The 22,974-nt window shown below is 41.2% G+C and overlaps 1 protein-coding gene across 4 annotated transcripts in view; it reads left to right on the forward strand.

The window, feature by feature from the left end:
* The first annotated feature begins 2,652 nt into the window (after nucleotides 1-2,652).
* PDPK1 (3-phosphoinositide dependent protein kinase 1) overlaps nucleotides 2,653-22,974 on the forward strand; it is a 28,142-nt gene continuing 7,820 nt past the window's right edge. Inside the window, exons 1-11 of one of the 4 annotated variants that reach the window (XM_030484083.1) lie at nucleotides 8,392-8,399; nucleotides 13,523-13,524; nucleotides 14,889-15,158; nucleotides 15,810-15,852; nucleotides 16,055-16,192; nucleotides 16,960-17,104; nucleotides 18,315-18,412; nucleotides 19,242-19,317; nucleotides 20,770-20,838; nucleotides 21,337-21,433; nucleotides 22,544-22,717. In XM_030484083.1, coding sequence (XP_030339943.1) covers nucleotides 14,946-15,158; nucleotides 15,810-15,852; nucleotides 16,055-16,192; nucleotides 16,960-17,104; nucleotides 18,315-18,412; nucleotides 19,242-19,317; nucleotides 20,770-20,838; nucleotides 21,337-21,433; nucleotides 22,544-22,717 — 1,053 coding nt within the window. In that variant the 5' untranslated portion in view covers nucleotides 8,392-8,399; nucleotides 13,523-13,524; nucleotides 14,889-14,945. Of the gene's footprint in view, nucleotides 2,832-2,959; nucleotides 3,073-3,456; nucleotides 3,753-8,391; nucleotides 8,400-13,522; nucleotides 13,525-14,888; nucleotides 15,159-15,809; nucleotides 15,853-16,054; nucleotides 16,193-16,959; nucleotides 17,105-18,314; nucleotides 18,413-19,241; nucleotides 19,318-20,769; nucleotides 20,839-21,336; nucleotides 21,434-22,543; nucleotides 22,718-22,974 lie in introns of those variants that run through there. The other 3 variants (XM_030484085.1, XM_030484082.1, XM_030484084.1) reach the window with 3 other exon arrangements.

Consider the following 22,974-nt stretch of genomic DNA (forward strand, 5'->3'; position numbering starts at 1 on the left):
AAAGCACCAGAAATTAAAAACAGTCTGTTTAATCTTCAGTAATTTAATCTAATCTGCAGATCTGTTCCTGCTCGAGGCGCAGCAGTTCTGAAGACAGAAGCACTAATCAAGTGCAGAGATCTAAACCATCAGTTCTAAAGCAAGAACCGTAACATTTGACAACATGCATATTTATGTACTGGTGATTGTAATCAGAAAGGAGGAGGGGATGTTATTTTTAATGCTGGGAAGGGGAATGAGCACACAGAGGGGTGGTTTGTTTTTAACAACATGAAAGCCAAGGATTAAGTTGTAACCCAAAACTACAGCACTTGGATTGCTTCTTCCTTGCTGCTCATGGAGCAGTCATGTTAATTGACAAAATCCAAAATCCCAGTGTCAAATCTTATCACTTTAGGGCTGGTGAACAGATTGATTTAATCAACACACTTCTTATTTTCAGTGCATCCTGGAGTGCAGCATAGAATCTGCTGTGACAGCATCAGCTCTAGACACCACATGCATTTACAACAGCCCAGTATTGTGCGGCATTTGCCTCTGTCTAGAAGTAGTATATTTATATGGTACTGCAGGCCCAACACAATATGGATTTTTGAGCCACACTGATTCACATGTAGCCTGACACAGGCAGTGCCAGAAAGCAGAAGTAACAGTCATTACAGTCTAAAGGCAAGTAATAAGCTGTCTTTTGTATTATCTTATTCGAACACCGGCTGCCAAATGCTGAAAAAGTTGTAAGCCATAGGCAAGTCTAAATAAAGCATTAAAGAAAGGAACTGGGGCATCAATGTAGGCAGCTCAGTGAAGACTTCTTCGTGACATACTTTTACATTCAGAAATGCATACTCTGTGTGGTGCTGGTGCCGCAGGAAGCACAGCACCAAGAGCCCGCAGGCCCTTCCAGAATGGTCTCGGTGCTCCACGCTAAGCCATTACTGCTACGTTTTCCCTCAGCTTGGTAATTAAACGTCTGACACCAGGTGGATAGCAAAGATACTTTGAAAACCACCACTGCAATCACTCAGCAGTGTAGGGGAGGTGCAGTTCACCTCTCAATACTGTCTTACCCAAGACAACACATATTGCCTCTAGGAAAGGAGTTCTTCCTTATATCCCAAACCAGCCTCTGCAATGTCGAAAGTTACTTCTGAGAAGCCATGCAGAAAAAGAAACCTAGAGAACTCTGAAAGACAAACAGTCTCATCTTTAAATGTAGGGGAAATAGGGCCCAAAATACAAAATCAACCAGCCTAACTTCAGTCTTTAAAAGGATTCTGGAAGAAGTTACTTAAAAATACTTTTTTAACTACCCAGAGGATTAAAAAGTGATTCATCCACCTCTGTTGTTGCCATAACAGTTCACTTGCTGATGATGGGGAAGAAGTAGACACTATATAATTTGACTTTGGTAAGATTTTTGATACCACTTTGAAGTAATACTAAGGACACCAGTTGGCCTAAATGATACCACCTGGATTTATGAATGAATGATTACACTGTTTGAAAATGCATTAAAGTCTAATCATTAACAGTTTCCCATTAACTGATATGGCATTTCAAGTGGTGATCCAGGAGTCTATCCTGGTGCAATCTTGGTCTGATTCAGTATTTGCATTAATTTTGGTGATGAAAGTATGCACGTACAAGATTTGTTCTCAGAAGGATTTTAGCAACGCATTGAAATAGGATGCGAGAGCTGAAGTGCACCATGATATAAATAATGAGTTAATAGTGAGATGTTACTGCACACAAATACTATTATATCTCATAATGAGACATGTAATTTGGGAATCGTAGCAAGTACTTATTTCATTCTACTTGTAACAAATGAGGCTGCAGTTGAACAGTATATCCAAGTCTAGGCATGATACCTTCAGGAAGATGTAAATCAGTTGGAAAGAATCTGGGGAAGGAAACACTGCCTATGAGAGAGAATTGGGATAGTCTGAAAACGAGCGGAGGTATACTTAAAAACACACACCCACACCCCCAACCTATTACGAGATTCTGATTAGTTCTACTTGTCTGCTGAAGAAAAGGATGAGAAACTCATCGTACAGGAAAGCTGATTCAGGCTGGCTATAGCAGAAATCTTCCTACGCAAAGTAGCTCAATTCCAGGACACAGCGGCTGCCCCGGCTCTCCGCCCCCAGCCCAGCTGGAGGTGAATCTCTCCACCTTGTGGGCTGCGATGCAGCAACTGGGTGGTCCTTCCCTGCCCCGTCCTCCTGAGCAAACCCCTGCAACTCAGTAATCCCCCGGCAAACGCAACCGGACTGCTGCGGGGCGCTGTGCGCCGACGGCCCGTTCCGCCAGCGCAGCCGTGGCCGTGGGGTGCTCAGCACCGGCCCGGCCAACCCCTGCCGAGACGCGCACTTGACCACGCGCGCCCGGCGGGACACGCCGCCGGGGTAAGGGCTCGGCGCCCCGCAAGGACAGGCCGGTGCTGGCGCCGCGCCAGGACGGGCGCGCTCCCGCCCAGGGCACGCACGGAACGCGCGTTTCCCGCCACAAGCGGGCAGCTCCTGAGCGAACGCGCGCGGCGGAACCGCGCCGGCGACGCACCCGCGCGCCGCGCCGCAGCGACGTCCCGGCGACGCCCGCGCTCTGTGACGTCACCACGTCGTCACTCCCAGCGCGCCCTCGCGTCGTGGCATGAACCCGGATGTGAGCGCAGCGGTGGCGGCTGGGGAGGCCGCGCGGCCGCTTCCGCCCTCACCCGCGCCGCGCCCGAGGGGACCGGGGCCGCAGCGTCACCGCCGCGACCGCGCAGGCTCGGCGGGGGCCGGGCGCGCTGAGGCTGGCGGGGAACGGCCCGTCCGGGCGCGCCCGTGAGTTGCGGGCGGCGCCGCCAATGAGCGAGCGCGCCGCGCGGAAGTCCTGCCCGCGGCGGCGGAGGGGGGGGGAGGTGTGTGGGGGGGAAGCGGGGTATTGTTGTGGGTGACGTCACGGGCGGGGGATGCGGGCGCCCCATTGGCTCGCGCTTGGCGGCCGTGCGCCGGGGTCCTGAGGCGCGAGGGGAGCGCGGCCGCGCGGGCCGGCGGGCCCATGGCCAGCACCAGCAGCCCCCTGGTGAGTGCGCGCGCGGGGCCGGCGCGGCGGCGGCTGCCGGCCGCGGGACGCCGGGCGGAGAAGTAGGCCGGGACGCCGGGGCTCGGCCCGCTCGGCGGTGGCCGCCCGTTCCGTACACGCTGCTGGGCGGCGGGGTCGCGGCGGAGCGTCGCAGACCGCTCGCACAAGCGAGGCGGCCGGGGAGGGCTGCCCGCCGTGGGGCCGGCCTCGGCGCTGCTGCTCCCGGTCCTCGTTCCACCCGCCCCTCCCCCGCGTGCCTGGGTCGCCGCGGGCCTCGCGGGAGGGCCCCGGTTCCGCCCCAGGCGCCGGCAGGGCCCCGAGGCGAGCGCGGCGGCCGGCGCAGCGCGCCCGGCCCGTTCGCGGGAGGAAGCGGGGCTGGGGCCGAGGCTGCAGCAGCCGCCCCGCGGCCTCTGGCGGAGCTTCGTCCTCGGTTCCGGGTGCGGGGCGTTGGCGTGGCTTTGCCGGGCCGTCTCCCACCGGAGAGCCGGCGTTGTTTCCCGGGGGAGCCACCCGTTTCTCGAGTTCCTTCGTAGTGGAAACAAACGCGTGAGGAAGATCGTGGGGGCCGCAACAGGACGCCGTTTCGGACACGGTTGTTTACACGAGTGTGACAGTCTAAAACTGACGCTTTGTGAGCACTGACTAACGTAGGATGGAGCTGTAGCTGATACACTGAATGGGTCATAGTAAATCGTAGTTTACATTGTAGATTATACAGCTTAGCTAGTGTAGAAATTCCCTTATGAAAAGAGTGGAGGTTTTTTTACAAAAATAACTGCCAAGTTTCATTGATAGCGGTGTAACTCACTCGCAGTGATCTGTTTCTCATCCGTGTGAGCATGCTGCTGTGCTTCTGGGTCTCGTGTCCTTGCTGTCAGTTGCAAGCTGCCAAGCTCCACTCTGCAGCACTTAAAACTTTTCAGTCGGTTGGAATCGGCTGAGGAGGTTCTTCTCCGTGGAGACTGGCATAGCTGTGTTGATAGTTGAAGCCCTGTTTCAGTGTGTGCTCCTCTTCGTGCTCAGTGCCTTTTTCATCAGGGTGTTACACAGAATCATATTTGTTGACTGAAAATGAGAATGATTCTGTGGAGTAGCCCTACTGGGGAGAACACAGAATACTGCATTGAGGATCATGAAGTAAAGCAATGTTTGATTGTTAAAGGAATTTGTTTTCCTGTCCTGCCACTTGTTAGAGCTCCACATGGCTGCTTCTCAGCATCAGGGATAACTTGTATTTACTTGGGACTCTTTTGAACAGGGAGTGTGCTTCCCTTTGTGCTTCTGTCCTCGATTGTTGCCTCTCCAGAATACTTCCAGTTCTGTTCCTTTTCTACACACACGTTAGGTCCTTGTCTGTAAGAGAAATGTACAGAGAGAGAATGAACGACGGACAAAGTTGACAGCCAGTTTTGTTAAAGCAAAAGTGTTTTTCTCAGCGTAACTTATTTTTAATTCCCTCTCTTCTATCCTGTTTAATATTTCTGTGGTCAGGTGAGTGTACTGACTGGCAGTAGCACATTGAAGTGGGCTGATGCAGCTAACCTTTTTGTAGTTCAGATGATATCAAATGTGGGAAAGCCCATATTTCTGAGACTCTGAGCAAGTTACTGTTAATGCTTGTGTGTTGGAATTATTAATGACACCAGTGAGTTCTACAATTATTTTACTATAAATGCAAAACTGCTGGGGGAGGGGAGAATGTAGAGCACAGCTTTGAGAGGAATATTCCTGCATTCCTCTGCCAAAACGGTTAATTTTTTTTTTTTTTTTTTTGTATTTGTATATGTGGGGACAATTTCTAAAACACTCTACTATTTTCTGAAGATGTGGCCCAAAGAGAAAAATTGTACTTTTAAGAACGAAACTTTAGCGCTGCTTCATTTGCAGGTGTCAGTGTGGTCTCAGTTATTTGCTGTTAATGGCTTCATTATGAGTATGTTGGGTCTCATGTGGAGAAGCATCCTTCCTCTCAAAATGAAGAGTCTGGAAGAATGGTTATTTACATGGGCATTTTCAGCAGCATCTGCGCTAGGAGGTTTAGCTGCTCTAGTGATAGATTTCACCAGTGTTTCTGACTTGTTAAAACTTACAGTATAGTCGTGAATATGTCTGAACAAAACTGCTAGTGTCTTTTTTTCCTCTGTGGAACTAGTATAAACTACACTTTTCAAAGAACTGTGTTCTGCATCTATGCTATGAATTAGACTAGGCTATGGTAAGGGTTCTGTTTGTAGTTATTTCTAGGTATAAAACTTTCAGACAGGCTTGAGAGCTGTTTGCTACGTATCTGTCTACTTAATACTCTGTTCTCTTGGATTTTTGGCATAAGGCTATGACTAGTCTTACCACTCATGGGATAAGATTTCTGTAAATCTCTAACCAAAGCAGGCTGCAGGAATAGAAAATAGTAAAAAAATACAGATACTGAGAAAGTGCTCAAAGGTGAAGAACTGGAATCAGCTTAAGAGGAGCAATTTTATATGCATTCACGGTTCTAACATAGGAAGTGCTGGTAGCTAGTGGAAAAGAGATAATCCGGAGAATAATCTGGGTATAACAGTGATGTTCAACTAAACAATGAATCTACAGGGGGGGTAGGTTGGGTTTTTTTAAGGCAAGTTTTTCTTTGGGTTGTTGGTCTGTTACTTCCGGTGCTAGAAGTAATGTCTCTTTCATATAGCTCTTGAAACTCTGCAAGTAGATTGCTGTAGCTGGACATTGTAGGACACCTTGCAGACCTGGGCTCATTCCACTTCCCTAAAGTAGATCAGTTGGGAGGCAGCATTGCAGGAAACACTTGGAAAAGGGATGCTGACTTCTGAAGTACTTGCAGGAATTCTGGTGCAGAAAGCATGAAACCAGGGGCATAATCACTTGGTTAGAATGAAAAAAGTAATAAACTGGCAAAGTAGTAAAAATAGGTTTGATCTTTGAAGAAGTGAAATATTTTAGTAATTCCTGTTTTTTAACAGTAAACTCGTTTGGGTTTTATTTTGCTAGAAAAGCTGTGTGGCTTGCTGTAGAACTAGCACATTTATGGCAACAGGAAATATGCAAACAAGAAATTACTTTTTAGTATAGAAAGGTAAAAACTTACTTTAGAAAACACTATGTTTGAGAGAGAAAATCCTTCTCTGAGTTCCTCCTAGTGGAGCTTCCTGAAGAATTGGTACGAAACCAAGGAATTACTGTTTCTGCTATTTCAAATGGGAACACTTTGCAAGTGGCCAAGTTAGATTCTGTATATGTAATACAGAAGCAAAGGGGAAGGAGCTGATTTTTCTCCCTCCCCACTTCCCTTTCTGACATCTTATTTGCAGGTAAGCTTGTAGAAAGTTACTAACCGAAGCGTCTGAAAGGGCTGAACGCAACGCGCACCAAGTTCACTCTTTGCTCTAGAACCTTATTTTTTACACCTGATGGATTCTACTCAACTGTGCTGTAGAGAAAACAGCTGGCTTGTTTTGTGACTAAATATTGAAGTTGAGACTAGCTTTCTGGATTAAAAGATAAGCTGTAAATACATCACCTGGCAAATACTCTGTTTATGGTGAAAAATTGCAAGGATTGACTTGCTTAGCACATCTTTCTGAAAAGAAAGTGTTAAAATTTATGTTCAGTTCTTTAGTAATCCTGCAGGAATTTAATGTACAGTTCTTGCCTGTGCTGTCCCACCTTTGTACACCCCATCTACTGCCACCTCTGTGTAGCTGCTTCTCTGCTGTTCACCCAAAGCAGTTCTCTTTGCTTCCTAGAATTGCCAGCAAGAAGCTTAGTATAGGTCCTTCTGTGTTTGTTAACATGAGCCCCCATCCATGCTGTGCAACACTTCTCAATATTGGTGTGCTTCGTGAGATAACTGGATGGTGTAGAACGTGATCTAGCATATTGCAATTGCAGATGGCTTTTATTTTCTGGTGAGCTGGCCTAGATCTGTTTTTGTGAAATGAATTCTCAATGGCTTGTTTACACATACAGCTATTTGGGCTATAGGCTGACTTTAGGTTCTTAGAGATTTTTGTGGTTTCCTGTTTCTGATCTGTTTTGAGGCTCGGGGTGGGGGTGTTTGTGGGGGTGGGGGGTGATGGAAGGAGGCTTTGCATAGTCTCTGCCCCTGAAGGTGCTTGGAACTTGAGTGCTTTGCTTAGCAGTAGCGGAGGTTAGAGGACGCTGGCTGATACGCAGGTTCTTAGGAAACCTTTCTTTAGCTTTAACTCCTGCCTGAACTTGGAATTAGAATCCTGGAAATTAGAGAGAAAATACCACCATATGTGTGAGGTTGTTAGTTTAGAAAAAGGTATTTGCATTAACTGAAATTTTGGGTCAGCGCTGCTCTGTATGTGAGAAATTTATTTCCGTAGGAACAGTATCAGTCTTGTGGATAAAATACCTTTATTCTCTAAATGAAGAGTCCAAACAGTCTAACAGTGTAGAGGTGTTCTGTGTGCTTCCAAATCCTTGAGCCTATTGGTTGTATTTTTTCTGGTACAACTTGAATCTGATTTCCCCATTACTCACAGATCAACTGTGTTACAGATTTACTGCAGAAAGTAAGGTGATCAGTTTGGTTGTGAAGGAGGTAGAGTGTCAGAGCTGAGCTTTGTTTCTGGTGTTTTGAGATCACGAACAGCATAACGTGTCTTCCCAAACTTTAAAACACTTCTTTGTATACCATGAATTTTGTGAGGATGTATGTCCAGAAAGCTTAAGAAGAAAAATGAATTAATTTTGATGCTTCTTCAAAGTTAATATTTTTGATTATGTTTTGAAGATAGGACTAGTATGTTCCAAAATTGATTTCAAATATGAGGCAAACAACTGCCAAGTAAGTACTAGAGTCTGTTTTAATAATCTGCTTGTGCCTTGCAGTAATACAAAGAAAAGTCCCTGAAAAAAACAGTTCTGTAATCAAATTCTCATAGGTTATTAGAGCATGGCAATATGTCAGGCTTAGCTGGGACTTTATATATTTTTCCTCTGAAATAGTAACTGTATCTTATGATGATTTATTACAAGTATTTTCAACATTACCTTCATATTACTGCATTTTTTTTCTTTAAATCGTGTTAGGGCTGTTAATATATCAAGCAGGCTACATCAACTTGAAGTCTTTTCATGCTTCTGTTTCTTACTACTGCGAAGGTCCCAGCCAGTTTAGATACAATAGTATCTTTGAAGAACTACGTGCTCCAAGCTTTCCCTTTCCATTGACACAACCTTAAATCTTAAAATGTATTACCAGAACATTGTTTTTAAAGAAGTTGTCTATTCTTTTAAATGATGGTCATTTCTGTCAAAATAGTTAAAGGGTTATTTTTTGCTTCACAGTGAATGCAAAACCTTCCAGCATTTGAGAGGTTTCAAATGATGCTGTGCCTGAAGGCGAGCATAGTTGTTCTGGTGGGTCAGAGCCTAGGCTTCTTTAATCAGTGGCAGTCTGTGTAAACAACAAAAATCCTCCTTTTATACAACTGAGCACTTTTGAAATTTGCATGCTTGATTCATAAAATGGTCTATTAAGCAACAGGTTTTTTTCATGTGGCAACTTCTGAGATCAAAAAAAATTCACTCCAGATAAATGTGTGACTTCAGATTCTTCTGCAAAACAAAGTTGTATTAAAATAGCTTTTATAATTGAAATACTAGATTTCAGTCTGTTCTTTTAAACGTAGTAATCATTAACCATTTATGAACCTGGATCAAAGTATAGATTTTGACAAACTGTTTGGCTTCAGGCTCTTTTTGCTGACCGTAATGGTCAGTTTCTTCAAGATGTGGAGTTGATGGGCAGTTTGCTGGGTTATGAGCTAGATCTTAAGTTCTCTACAGTAATCTTTGCCTACCACTTGATGAGGTTTGAAAGAGTGCTGGTGCAGCTCTACACACGAATGACTGTGCTACAGAAGATTAATGTTTTATGTTCATGATTTATTTTTTTAAAACATTACAAATAACTAATACATGGAGAGTAGGGGTTGTTTACAGCAGTTTGAAGAAAATGACTTACTATGATCTTCAAAGGACTTCTCTGTAGAAAAGAACATCCTGTTGTCCCAGGAAAATATCTTCAGCATCTTTGTAACCTAGTACAGTTTTTTAATAAATGCCTCACCTGGTTCTTTGGAGAGGAGTGTTTGTTCTTGGAGATGCCTGTCGGTTTTATCGGTTAGGATTTTTGGGCTAGACATTTGAATTACCTGCCTCAAAAGTTGAACAAGTTCCATCATTTCAATTTAAATTTTACTTCTTGTGATATGTTGAAGGTTAATCAGCTTGTTCACTGCTTTGTGTAGTACCTGAAACCAGATTTTTTAAAATGCCTTAAGATCACCCCTTTTGCTCAGATTCTGTTTTACTGGGGGGGGGTGGTGGTGGTGTTATGCTACGTTTTGCACTCTTTACTGCACAGAGGTAAGTCGTTGAAGTATGGCTAAATGTTTTCATCCCAGAGAAGACTAGGTATTTGCCAACGGAGTATTCAGTTACTCTCTCTCTATATGTTTAATATATTGCTTCTTTTCAATAAATGAATGTTGAGTGTGGTTCTTTAAAGCCTTTGGCATCCGTTTCTTCACATTTCAGAATCTGAAAGCATACTTCTAGGTCTGTTTTTCCTCCTGTTCCAGTCCAGTTGCACTCCTTGACTGGGAAGATACGTGATCTTCATCAAGCTGCAAGTGCGCGCGGAACACGCGGTTTTAAATATCTCCCAGTTACAGTGGGGCTTCGGCTTGTGGGCTTGGTTTTTGGTTGCTTTTCTTAATACGGCTGTATGTATTTGAGTGTCGAAGTTAACTGTTGGGTGTGTGAACGGTTTGCTGCTTGTGTAGTGCATTCAGAAGTACTGTTGACACTTGCTTTAAGCTGTGTTTTGTCCTGTCCATTACATGCTTGATTTTATGGTGTAATGTTAGACAATGGCAGCATCCAGTGACACTTTTTAATCCATGTGAATCCATGTGAATGGATTTTCTCTTTAGGCAAATATTTTAATTTCTTAAAGGTAATAATAATGTTGGCGAATAGGTGTATTAATACTTCAAACTATCTGTCAAACTTCTAAGCGTATATAAATGGAAACTGGCATTCAGTGGAGTTTCGTGAATTATTCAGTTTATTGTTTCCCTCTATACACACACATATGTGCAATTGGTTAGTAGAAAGAGGATGCAGTCGGTCACTTAGCAAGCCTGACAGTCCATTTTTAGACAGAAGTCCAGAGCATAAATAGACATGAACATATAAAGTATAAGAACTGATGTTTACTGCAGTTTCAGAAAGCACACCATCTATTGGTATTCTGGATTGCCTTCATTCATGGCAGTCACTCTGGTGTAGCAAAGTTTAGGAAACTTTGAATATTGATAGGCATCACATCATAATGATGACGCTTCCTGCAAAGCACTCCTGGATGGGACTGGTATATAAGTGGAAGTGCCACCTATGCTTCTTGTGCTCTCTGCACTGGAAGATGAGGCTTTTGGTTGGATATTGTTATTCTGAATCAGTGTTTCTTTGTATCTTAACGTTTCTTGTAGCTGAACTACCTTGTTTTTGCCTGCATTCTCTTTTTAGGCACTGTGAGGAATAGTTTGAGGGCATATATTCAGGCCCATCTTAGTATCTGACCTGATGAGTTGCTTTTTTCTTTTGGAATATGCTGGACCTTCCAGGGTGTGTTGCACTCTAGCCTTTGAAGTGGAGGCCGTCATGAACAGGTATTGGCGAACCTGGAGAAGGTCAACGTTTTCACTGTGGCAGATGAGGAGGGAGGAGGCCATGGGAAAGCTGAGCATAATATCTGTTAATTGCCCCTTCTTATGCTTTTTCTCAGATACAAGGTGTGTGCCAGATGCAGTTGCTGCATTTTTGTCACCTCTCTGAAACACCAATGTGTCATGAAAAGAACATATTAAATATAACTGCCTAGCTAATCGTTTTTATCCTTTGCATTTTGCAGATACATCCTTAGGAGACCCCAGATTGTCAATGTTTAAATTATAAGCAATACAAAATAAATTTCAATTTCAGAATTTGTGGCCTGTGTGACAATATCGAAGTACTTACAAAACCTCTTAGGCCAAGCATCTCTAACTTAAACTGTCTTCAGCAGAATCTCAGTATTGATAAGTAGTAGCTTTATCTGTAAAACTATGAAACACCTTTGCAGTGAAAACAATTACCTTCTTTCTATGTGAAATAAAGGCCTTTATTCTTCTTTAATTGCACAGATAAATAGATGGATTCCATGTTTTTACTTGAAGTGTATTAAGTTGGACATTGAATCTTAGACTCATAGATTCTGGGGAGATTCCCGTTTCTGTATCAAAAGGCTATGTTTGGCAGAGACGTAGAAACTGTGGTTGGCTATTGTGACAGTGGGGAGGATATCATACCGTATTATATAGTACCTGTTTTGAAAGCCTCTCAAATTCCATTTGCAAGTAAAAAGATTAATTCGTAGATAGCCTAGAATGCTGCTGTGTTGCTTTCTGAATCCTATACTTCCTTAAGCAGACTTTGCTGTTTGTGTTGGTTTATCTTCATGATAGTCTGTGAGCTTCTCACCGTAACTCCGTCTAACAATTATGACATTCACCACTCCCTGATACTTACATGCAGTGGGACTTGTGTTGAATTGCAGGTGATCCTAATTTTTAGAGCTCTGTATTTTCTAACACCACAGAGCCAAACCGGTTAGATTATTCAGTAAATACAGATTTCAGAAGCTTACTCTAGCCAGAGGATTGGATGTTTTTTCCAGGAGTTCAGTGTCTTTATTTTTCTCCTGAAACTGGTTTGTTTGGTTTTCTGTTTGATGTTTGCACAGTACCAGTGGCAGTGCGACTTTGCTTCTCCTAGCTGATGCTTTCTAGTTCTGTATATCAAGGTATGGACTAGCTTAAGTCCTTGTCCAATTGTTTCCCACCATTATGCCTAAGTTCTTGGAGCACATTTTAATTTGTAGTAATGTTTTGGCAGAAACAAAAGTAAGGTCTCGCTGTTTGTCTGTAGATTGCTTTAGGTAAGAGATGAATTTTTTGACAAATGGTATGGGTGTTTGGTTCCCCCCCCCCCCCCCAGTCTTTATGCAGTTACTCTTGTTCTTTCAACCTTTTTGATTTGAGAGTCAATCCAGGTGTGAACTGAAGAGATACTTGTTTGGGGATGACTGTTAATTAAAAGTTGCTTAAGAATGTAACCTGTGTTACTCAGAATATGTCCTATATTCACTTTCCTCAACAGTATTCCGTATTTCAGACATTATGTATTGCCAAGTTGAATGCTTTATAGACGTCTGTCTGCATTATTTCATTTAGTAGACCTGTAATCCAGTTTTCCATTAAAAACATTCATGAGAAGCTTGTGCCAATGTTCTAGCTTATGGGGTCTCATCAGCATTGTTTAGAATCAAAACAAATGTACCAGTTGAGGTGCAGAGCTCATGTTGCTTTGTGTAAATAATACTTGCAGTTAGCAAGATCTGCTCCCAAAAAAATATTGGCCTTGTAGGTAAGTGGATGGAAGAGCTTTTCTCACCATGTCTGCCCTATGTCTTAATGCAGAGCCAGTAATGGCATTCAGACTGAGTGCTATCAGATGAGTGATAGGTTAGGACCCTATTCACGCTGACTTTCTTTGTGACAGAAATGTGATCTTGCTAGTAGAGTTTCAGTAGTAGCAAAGATACTCAGTCATCTTCAGAGTTCAGTGTCATGTCAGTTAGGATAGAAGATGCTGGAAGCTTCAGAAGTCCCAGTCTCTACAAGTATTTTTTACTGCTGTTGGTGTTGATAGAGCTGCATCAGCAAAGCAGCACTGCAGATTGTGCAGTGGGAAAAAGCTAGTAGAGATGCTGTTGTTGTGGCTGTGCTTGCTTCAGAGCAGTGCGATATTTGCTTGATGCTTACTATGTGCTTCGATACATGAAAAGTTGCAGTGGTAGTGCTGAATTGCAAAAAAGATTCCAAAGCTGTAGCTCCTTTTAGATGGCTGGAGCTTTGCCTGTGGCTGGCCTTTCATGCAAAGGGGGGCGAGAAAAGTATAAAAGGAAAAATGTAGTGGTATCTAGTGGGCTTCTTGCGCTGACTCGAGTTGTCTTAAGGTTTATTTCTACTGTTTGCAGGCAAGAGGGGAGAAGAACAATATGAGGACTCGCTTCACATGGCATGTAAATAAAAGGAAGCCTCTTTCTAGTGATTTAGTGAAAATAAGTTAATGAAGGTTTTTATGTGTCTGTTGATCTGTAATTCCGCTTCACCAGATCTGTTATTCTCTTTCTTACTAGGTTTTCAAACTCACAGTATGTTGCACTAAGAAAGAAACAATTTCTGTATGGACGCAAATTAGAAACAGTACCCTTAAGTTCCTGGGGAAGTAGATGGTGTTAGAGGCTAGTTTTAAAAAGTAGACATATAAAAATTAGATCAGTGTTTATCAGGGTGGCCAGCGGTGATCCATGACACGCAATAGGTAAGTCTGTTGTGACTATGTGAGTACCTGTATTTTCGCTGGCGTGCCAGCTGAGCAGTGTTGATAATTGCAGGAAGGAGCATCCTCAGGCTTCTGGGAGCTGCAGACAGAGTTTGGAACATTTTTAAATTCTGCAGTGATTGACTTCATGTCTCGCTAAAGAAGTCTGGGTCTGTCAGAGTCAGAATCTTCAGTCTCAGTTTTGCAGAAGAGTGGCTGTACAAGGTTAGACTGAATGAGCTAGCCTGTACTCTGGCATATATGGAGTCATGTATGTAGAAACATGTACCTGTTTCTTGGGGTCTTTGAAAGTAAAACTGAGAAGATAAACACAGGACATAAGCTACTGAACAAGAATGGGGAGTGCGGAAAGAGAAGTGTGGGAGTGAGCTTTTCTGTAAGTGTTCAGGTGCAACATACAGTGTTATATACAACAGAGTTGCACAGTTCTGTCATTTCTTAGGTCACTGATACCTCAAATCTATTACATCTGCCTCTGTCCTTGTTCTTAACTTTCCTTTGTACTTACTGTTTTCTGGGCTACATCTGGTTCTCTGTTTTGGAATTGGGATGTCTTTATGTGACCCTACGTATAATTTACATAGTGTAATCTTCCCTGTTCTAAAAGGTCATGGACCAGAGCATTCTTCAAAAGAAGTGTTAGATACTGCTGGTTATGAAACAGTGCAGCTGATCTGCTTTTTGTATGTTGTTCTCCCTTTTCTTCCTGTCCTTCCCCAATTTGTATGAGAGAAATACTATTGGAGAAAGTGAGATTCCAAGTAAAAATGGAGTAAAGTATTCTTTGTCTCCATTACAGTTTTCATGCTTTACTTATTTATTTACTGTTCCTTGTAACTTGGATCTCTAAACTGATGTTACTTGTGACTACAGGTGTTCATTGCTTAAGGAGACAATTCTTTTGCTTTCAGAAAAACTACTTACTAAGATTGAACGGATGGCTCTGCCTGTAAGCGGGAAATAAAGTTTAAAGATCATGTTATTTGTAGGAGACTATACAGTGAAACTTTTGATTCTTTGGTGTTAGGGAGCATTTTTTTTTGAGCTTGGGTTAAAAAGCATCCTTGAATTAAAGCATTCAGATGCTTGACTTATGGCTGGATGTATGTATGTATGTATGTGCGCAGCATGACCTGAACAGGGTTGTGTAACAAATTAAGAGCTGCCATTCCTGAAATAAATACTAACATTCCCTCCTAAATACATTTTAATGATAACTCTTTCAAACAGGACTTCACATGATGCTTGTATGGAAATAAAGTGCAACTCTGCGTGGTAATTATTTGAGGGTGTAGGAATAACAGTTTTATTTCTCTTTTCAGTATGATGCTGTTCCAATCCAGTCTAGCGTGGTGTTATGCTCCTGTTCATCCCCATCAATGGTGAGGAACCAAGCAGATTCCAGCGCTCCATCTGTCATTTCCACCTGTGGCAGCAGACAGGGATCTAACATGGAGGGCACTGCAGCTGAATCGAGATCCAGTTCAAATTCCTTGCAGCAACATACAGGACAGCAGCCTCCACAGCCTCGAAAGAAACGACCTGATGACTTCAAATTTGGGAAAATTCTGGGTGAAGGATCTTTTTCAACGGTAACTTTACATTTTATAAGAAATGCCAAATATCTTTTTTGAAGATGAGCTTTAATATGCGTTCCTAAAAAGCTTTTCTCTTCAAAAATGTAGAACTGCTTGCCTGAAACTTTATCCCTTGCTTCTACTAATTGGAAATCTTCATTCCCTTTCTTTAAAACGTTTTCCTAAAAAGCTGTAAATGGTTGAAAGCTCTGTCTCATTTCCTGCTTTTGATCTTTTAGGTAAAATTCAGTCTCTCAATATTTGCCATTTATGTTAAGGAAAAGTACTGTGACAGCTAGAATTTTATAAATATTCTTCAGCGCACTTGTTGCTTTTTTTCCCCTTTAAGAAGCTTTGGCAATTTACTGTGGCTTATGTTAACAGTCTTCAGAATTCTGGGGGGAAAAAGAGGAGCAAATCGGTGCTTACCCAGTCAGATGTGTAAGTCTTATAGCAAAAAAAATGTTGTTGTGCCAAACTGAATGTCTGCAGGTGTCTTGCTGAAGCCAGCATAATATGAAATATGCTTAAATATTATGCCGCTTGCAGTTGTGATTGCTTACTTTGGACAATCGGTATTCTAAATACCTACTGAATGATCAAAATCCACCTTAGTATATGTCTTTAGTGAATGGTTACAATACATTTTCTTTCCTCTGGCAACAGGTTGTCTTGGCTCGAGAATTGTCAAGTTCTAGGGAATATGCCAGTAAGTATTGACTCCTTCAACATAAACTGTTTGCAAATACACTATCAAAGTAGTGCTGTTACAACACACCTGTTCAAAGGACAGAATTAGTGGGTTTATGATAATTTTATCTAACAAAAAAAATCAACCAAACCATGCGGATGACTGGGGTGGCTCCTTGGGGCCGCAGCTCCTGACTGCACTCTGTCTTCTTTTCATGAAGTTAAAATTCTAGAGAAACGTCATATCATAAAAGAAAACAAGGTGCCATATGTGACACGAGAGAGAGATGTAATGTCCCGCCTGGATCACCCTTTTTTTGTGAAACTTTACTTCACCTTTCAGGACGATGAAAAGCTGTGTATCCTTTGGATTTTCAGACTTGCTGTGACGCTTTCTTAAAAGAAACAATCCCCACTTTGGGTTTCTTTGAAACTTTGTCTAACAGGAATTATGAAAAAAAACTCCAGGTATTTAAAATAGGCTCATGTCTACGATACCATTTTTGCAGTCATGCTTTTAATAGAAATCAAGCAAATGGTTTGAGTGTGCCCCCTCAAAGAGCAGAGCTGGCGGCTTGCAGGATAGGGGAGATGCATAAAACAATAAAAAGCATAGATGGGTCTATTGCTGGGGTCAGTAAGTTGTTGTGTTTTTCAGAGAGGCTGCTAGCAGTTCTCATAGGCCCTGTATCTGTGCATACGTATATCCGTGGACTAACAGAACTTACGCTGTCTTTTGTAATGCAAACATTTGCTCTAGAACTTTCCAGATGATGGAGCAGTTTTAAACTTGGGTTGAATGTTTGTTATGACTCAAATAGCTCTCTTTGAGGGCAATTATATACACAGTTTAAATGAATTATTCAGGTCACTGTCTGGAAAAACTGCAGAATTAACCATTTATGCAATAGTCTTCCCCATGCCAAGAACCTGGGACTTGGGTCCTAGATTGTTAATATATTCAAGAAATTGTTTTGGGTTGCTGCCATTTAAAGTTTCAGATGTACCAGCTTCGCTTCTTCCCCGTTGTTCATGTATGTTTAGTATTGTTCTTGTCTTTGGAATGAGGTGTGAGGACTTTTATTTTGGATGGTTTAGTGATAGACCTTAACTAACTTATATTCAGATTTTGGGCTTAGCTATGCCAAAAATGGAGAGCTGCTAAAGTATATACGCAAAATTGGCTCATTTGATGAGACCTGCACCAGGTTCTATACTGCTGAAATTGTATCAGCTCTGGAGTATTTGCATGGAAAAGGAATAATTCACAGGTAATGACAAAGTTGAAACCAATATGTATTTGATGATGCGCAAGGTGTTTTTCCTGGAAGTGTTCTTTGCGAAGTCTAAAGCAAATACAGATTTTGTGGAAAGTTAATGAGAGAATAGTAGCATTTCATTAGCATTAGTATTGTTGGTAACATTGGGAGCTAAGCAAAGACAACTTTCGGAGGAGAGCCAGTCTGTGTTACGAGACCAACGATTCTAGTAGGGAAAAAGTAAGAAGCTTTTTTTTATTTTTTTGCCTAGAATTAACATTACCAGAAGTTTGTCTTTTTCAAGATTGATAACTTGGTGTAAACCAGAAGATGAATTTTTGTTTAAGTACGTTTCTTCTTTCTGTGGTGTTACGTACCAGAAGTAACTAGAATTCTGCTGGTGTGTGAGTCGGTGTGCAGCGTGTCATCAAGAAAAGTAAAATTAATGTATGTCAGTGAACAGATTCCACAAAGCTGAACCAGTAACAGGGCAAATGGTAAAATTCAGCAAAGTTTTTAACAGGACCTTCGCAGTCGTTCTTGCTGTAATTACATTGTCTGGATAAACGTGCTTTGTAATTCATGTTTGTTAAACAAAGCTGTAAATGTGAGAAATTTGAACTGCAGAACTTCTTTTTGGGTAAGAATTCTTTTGCATCTGTAGGTTCCCAAGCAGCTGTTCAGGGAACAGCAGAACAAAGATGGCTAATTACAATTCTGATAGTAGCATTACTTCTTTCAGTTACCTTTAAAAGGACAAAGTATTTTCCTAATGCTTTTCTGTGAAATAATTTGGAATAGAATCTAAAGGGGCTGGATGTGGAGAATACCAAAAGCATAGAATTTTCTTCAGAGTTAAAAACAGTTCCAGAATTCTCAGTTTCACTTTAATTCTATAGCCCGTGTGTTAGGCTGGAGAATGCTAATAAAATTGCCATAGCATGATTGTCAGTATTACTGAGCCTGTATTGGAAATCTTGTGTTATGAAAGAGCTTCAAGTCTTTCTAAAAAAAAAACCCAAAAAACCAAAACCCACCTTAATGAACGGGCTGTTCACAATCTGTCAGCAGTTTACGTGTTGACAGCTCCAAGTTAGCGGAAAGTTGACACAACAATGTTTATTGAATACCTGCATCATTTATGGAAGCGTTATGTACATAAGTCACTAGACAGTTTTGCAACTTTGTGTGCTTTTTAAATATAAGCATCTGCCTTTTCCAGAGACCTTAAGCCAGAGAACATCTTGCTAAATGAAGATATGCACATTCAAATAACAGACTTTGGAACAGCAAAAGTATTATCTGCAGATAGCAGACAAGGTATGCCATTATTTACTTCATCCTGTGACACACATAACTGTAGCAAGTGTTACTTTGAAAGTGTACGTATGTACCAGATTGTAACCTTCAAATATATTACCTCTTACATAGCAAAATCACTGAGAGATCTTGAAACAGTTTTGACTGTCAGTGCTTAGATTATGTCAGAAGAGGTAATATTTGGTATAGTGGTATAGTCAGCTAGATCACCCAATATAGTGGGAAGTTCAACTAGTTCAAATCGCTTTTCAGTTGCAAGACAAGAACACAAACAGGTACTGTGGCTTAACTGAAACAGTTCTCTGCTTATGTGTTTGAGCCCAGTGACTGATTATCAGAGTAGGGTTGCTCAAATGTGAAGGTTATAGAATTCTTGTGTCGCTAGTTGCTTAGTATTAACCTGTGAATCAATGATGCTGCATACAGTGCCTGGAAAAAAGCACCAGGCTGAACTGAATTTGGTAAACTTAATTTTTTGCTTGAACGTAGTAAGCTTGTGTTGATAGATTTCATACCTAGCAAAGTGCCCAAATGCCTAGCTTCTTGAGCCCAATGGGCATCACTGAGATTGATTTAGCTCTTCCATTTTGTGAATGGGTAGAGAAATGAAATTCCTTTGGGTTCTGTGTAGTATTACATTACTTGCAATAGATTGCCTTAGTTTTGTGGTTTGTTTTGTTGTTGTTGTGGGGTTTCGGTTGGTTGGTTTTCTTTGGTGTTTTTTTGGTTTTGGGGGTTTTTTTTTGTTTGTTTTAATTGGATGGGAAAGGGGGAGGGTTGGCTTCTCTATAAGTATGTGTTGGCTTATTTCTTTCCATTTTCTTACCAGCACGGGCAAACTCGTTTGTAGGGACAGCACAGTATGTTTCTCCAGAACTGCTGACAGAGAAATCTGCCTGCAAAAGGTGAGGACTGCTGTATTTCAGAAGTTCACCGGCTCTGTCAGGATACCGTCAGATGGGGGGAAGGGATACATTAAGCAAGCTGAGTATTTCAAAGAAACAAGGTGCTCAAGTATAAATTTTTTTTTTTAAGAGTTTGAAATATCTTTTTCTGCACAAGTATTGTTGCTTGTCTGAGTGCAGGTTTCCTCAGTTCATCTACCTTCTGGAGTTCTACAGACAGGATCAGGTGCTGTCAGGAGAAGGTGGTGTGTAATGTGTAGTTGAATTTCTCTTACCCATAAATAAATCAGGAAAACTTTTTCTGTTATCCAAATACTATACTTGGTTTAATTCTGTTTTAGATAAGCTTGCTCTAAGATGGTAATCCTTGCTGTAAAAGCAACAGAAAGTTAGATTCTGTCAGTTAGGGGGAAGGCTACAGCTTTCTTTGACTTGTATTTAGATCAACTAGCAGTTCTCTCTGCTAAACTCTGCTTGGGGTTTGCAGTGGTTTAAAGCTCATCTTTGTGCCTCGTATGAGTGATACCTGTAAGGAATTTGTCTCATTTAAATTAGTTCACGATGGTAACTTATAGACTGTTGTATATCTATTTTGCTACAATGATGGAAGAACAATCATAGTAATCACTGACAAATCACAGGGAAAAAGATCTCTTATATGAATAACTGTGACAATTTGTGCTACCGTTTCTTGAAATAATAGAAATAACACTAGACTTCCCACTTTGGCTTCTAGTAAGGATGTTTTGGCTAATGGAAAGACTTCATCAGGCTATCATCTCCTTTTAGAAGTTACATAATACTTCACTTTACAGAAGACTCTTAATTTGAGTGGGTTTGAGTCTTTATTAGTATTTTAGTCTTCCATTTCTAAGCTTTAATCCAATCTATGTATAGTTTTCCTTGAGGTAAAATGTTAAAAGTACTCTTTCAGGCCAACACACTAAAACTTGAGACCTTCCCTCACCCATGTACTATATAGCCTGGCTTTTTATTTGTTAAGGAAAGCTTTACCTGAAAAAGTTGTAATGTGACACTTCCCCCTCCTTACCCTCCCCCCAAAAAAGTATTTTGAGGAAAGGATTTCAGTTCTGAAGGAGCATATATTGCATTGTTGGATGCATCTTTGAATTTTCATAGTGGATAATAAGTATTCTTTTCAGTCTCATTACATACCCATTGACTATTTTGGCTGAGCATTCAGTGGTTTTGTAGCTGTGCTTGTAGTCGGTTGTTGTGGGATGGTTACAGTATACTTGCTTTTAGAGTTTTGTTGCTAGCCTACTCTTCTGTCAAGGGATGAAGTGAAACCAGTGTGGAGATGGCGGCAGTTTGTCTCATGTGCTTGAGTCATGTTCTAACTAGCAGAAGCTGAAGGATTTTTTTAAGGTTGCAGTTTAAAGACTTCCTATAGGAAAGCATAATATATGTTTTTTCCTCTTTCATTTGAAGCTCTGACCTCTGGGCTCTGGGATGTATAATATATCAGCTTGTAGCTGGATTGCCTCCATTTAGAGCTGGGTAAGAGATTTAAGCTACTTCTTTACACATGGATCATAGATACATTGATTTGGGTTTGGTTTTTACCTTGCTACCAGTTCTGAAGTACAACTTTTCCCAGTGCAGTGTTGGTGTTAATGTCATGCCTGCTTTTATTTGTCCTTTTTGATGTCATGAAGATGCTTAGACAGCTGTAACTAGAGTTCCTGAAAGAGATTCCTTAATTTATTCTAGGGTTTCACATGTAATTTATACCATAAAGGTAGCTATGCCTACATGAAGAGGGTATGAAGCACCTTTACATTGAGTCTTTTGAACTTTTCTTGTTATTATTCAAGTATCTGGTGTTTACAGGACCATAGATACTTGGAAGACTGTACTCCTTTACCCTAGAAACATTTGTGGGAATGTGACTTAACTTGTAGATCTCCTGTTTAATATTTGTCCAGGTTATGCACTGTTAAGGTGAAAGAACCATGGAGAACTAATAACAAGAGTTAATATTTTTCTCTTTTGCAGAAATGAGTATCTTATATTCCAGAAGATAATAAAGTTGGAATATGACTTTCCAGAAAAATTCTTTCCCAAGGCAAAAGACCTTGTTGAAAAGCTATTGGTAAATATTTGCTACTGTTAAATGATTTGATTACATTGGAATGTAATCAGGTTATGTAATTCTTTTTTCCTAAAGTTTTATGCACTCTATTGCAAACCCTGTAATAAGAAAGAGTGTGAGCATTATTGACTGCATAGAGGAGTGTCTGGAAAATCAGCATCCATTGGTAAACAGCACTTAATTATTTTAAATCTGAATTCTAAAGCGTGGATAAGGAATGCCTCTCAGTGAAATGCAAGTAAATGGTTCTAAATACCTAAATAGCACACAGAAGTTAAAATTCAAATACATAGATAGTACTCAGATTAATTGTTGTTGTGTGATGAGTTTTCTATACGTTACAGGAAGATATGTTCATTACAATGTAAACCTACTTATCTTGCAATTTATTATGCACTTACCTTGCACTTAATGCATGTCTCCGTAGTATGAGCCAAAGAGTTACTCTGCATGGATATGTTTGACAGGTAGGAAGAAAAAAATAGTTCTATCTTATTAGTGAGATATAACCATAACGTTGAAATGAATAGGCAGAGAACGTTTTGGGTGGTATAAGCTTTTTGAAGTTCAGTAGTCTACTGTATGAGCATGGTGCAGGAGGAAACTCTTATGTCTCTGGGTGATGATGAGTTGTAAAGGATCTAGCAGCATGTTCCTCTGTCCAGGCCAGCTCTATGACCAAGACAGTGCATGCTGAAGGGTAAGGTCCTGGTTGCATCAATATCCTGGGAAGTGTGCAGTTTTAAAGTGCTTGAGAAGTTCATGTTTGACATCAACTATAGCTCCCATAGCTGCTTGCATCCCTAGAATGTGATGCTGGGCTATACTTAAATGAGCTATGCTCCGTCAGGACTTAATGAAGAAACAAAGCCAAGAAATTGTGTGAACCCAAAGAGGTACTCCTTTCTTTAGATCTGTGAGCTGGTCTAATACAAAATGTTGCTACAAGACATACTGATAAGTAACACCTTGTATTGTAAGCAGTCTCCTTATATTCTAGTGATGTACCCTTATGACCAACTGGTTTTAATTTTTTGCATACTGCTGTGCAAATGTGAATGGTGCTCACCCCTTCCTTGTTATTTTAACTTACTAGTGTAATTTGCTCAGGTTCTAGATGCCACCAACAGGTTAGGTTGTGAAGAAATGGGAGGATATGGACCTCTTAAGGCTCATCCCTTCTTTGAATCCATTGTGTGGGAGAACCTACATCTTCAGACACCCCCAAAACTTACAGCGTATTTACCTGCTATGTCAGAGGATGATGAAGACTGTTACGGAAATGTATGTTTGCCTATTGCTATATTCAGCTCTGATGCTGGCTGAGACTTTAAGTAAAGCATAATATGAAATATTTTATTGAAACTACTTATATTTTAATGGAAACTCAGTTATTAATATTCTAATATAAAATTGATGGTTTACAATTTGATTTCCCCTCCAATGAAGGTAGTGCTTGAAAAAAATACTGCTTGGCTTGCTCTTGACAAGCATACTTCTTTAGATAAGTTGATCTTGTTCATCTATAGAGAGCAGGCTGT

The sequence above is a fragment of the Strigops habroptila genome, chromosome 4, assembly GCF_004027225.2.
Source record: "Strigops habroptila isolate Jane chromosome 4, bStrHab1.2.pri, whole genome shotgun sequence".
In the NCBI taxonomy this organism is placed as follows: domain Eukaryota; kingdom Metazoa; phylum Chordata; class Aves; order Psittaciformes; family Psittacidae; genus Strigops; species Strigops habroptila.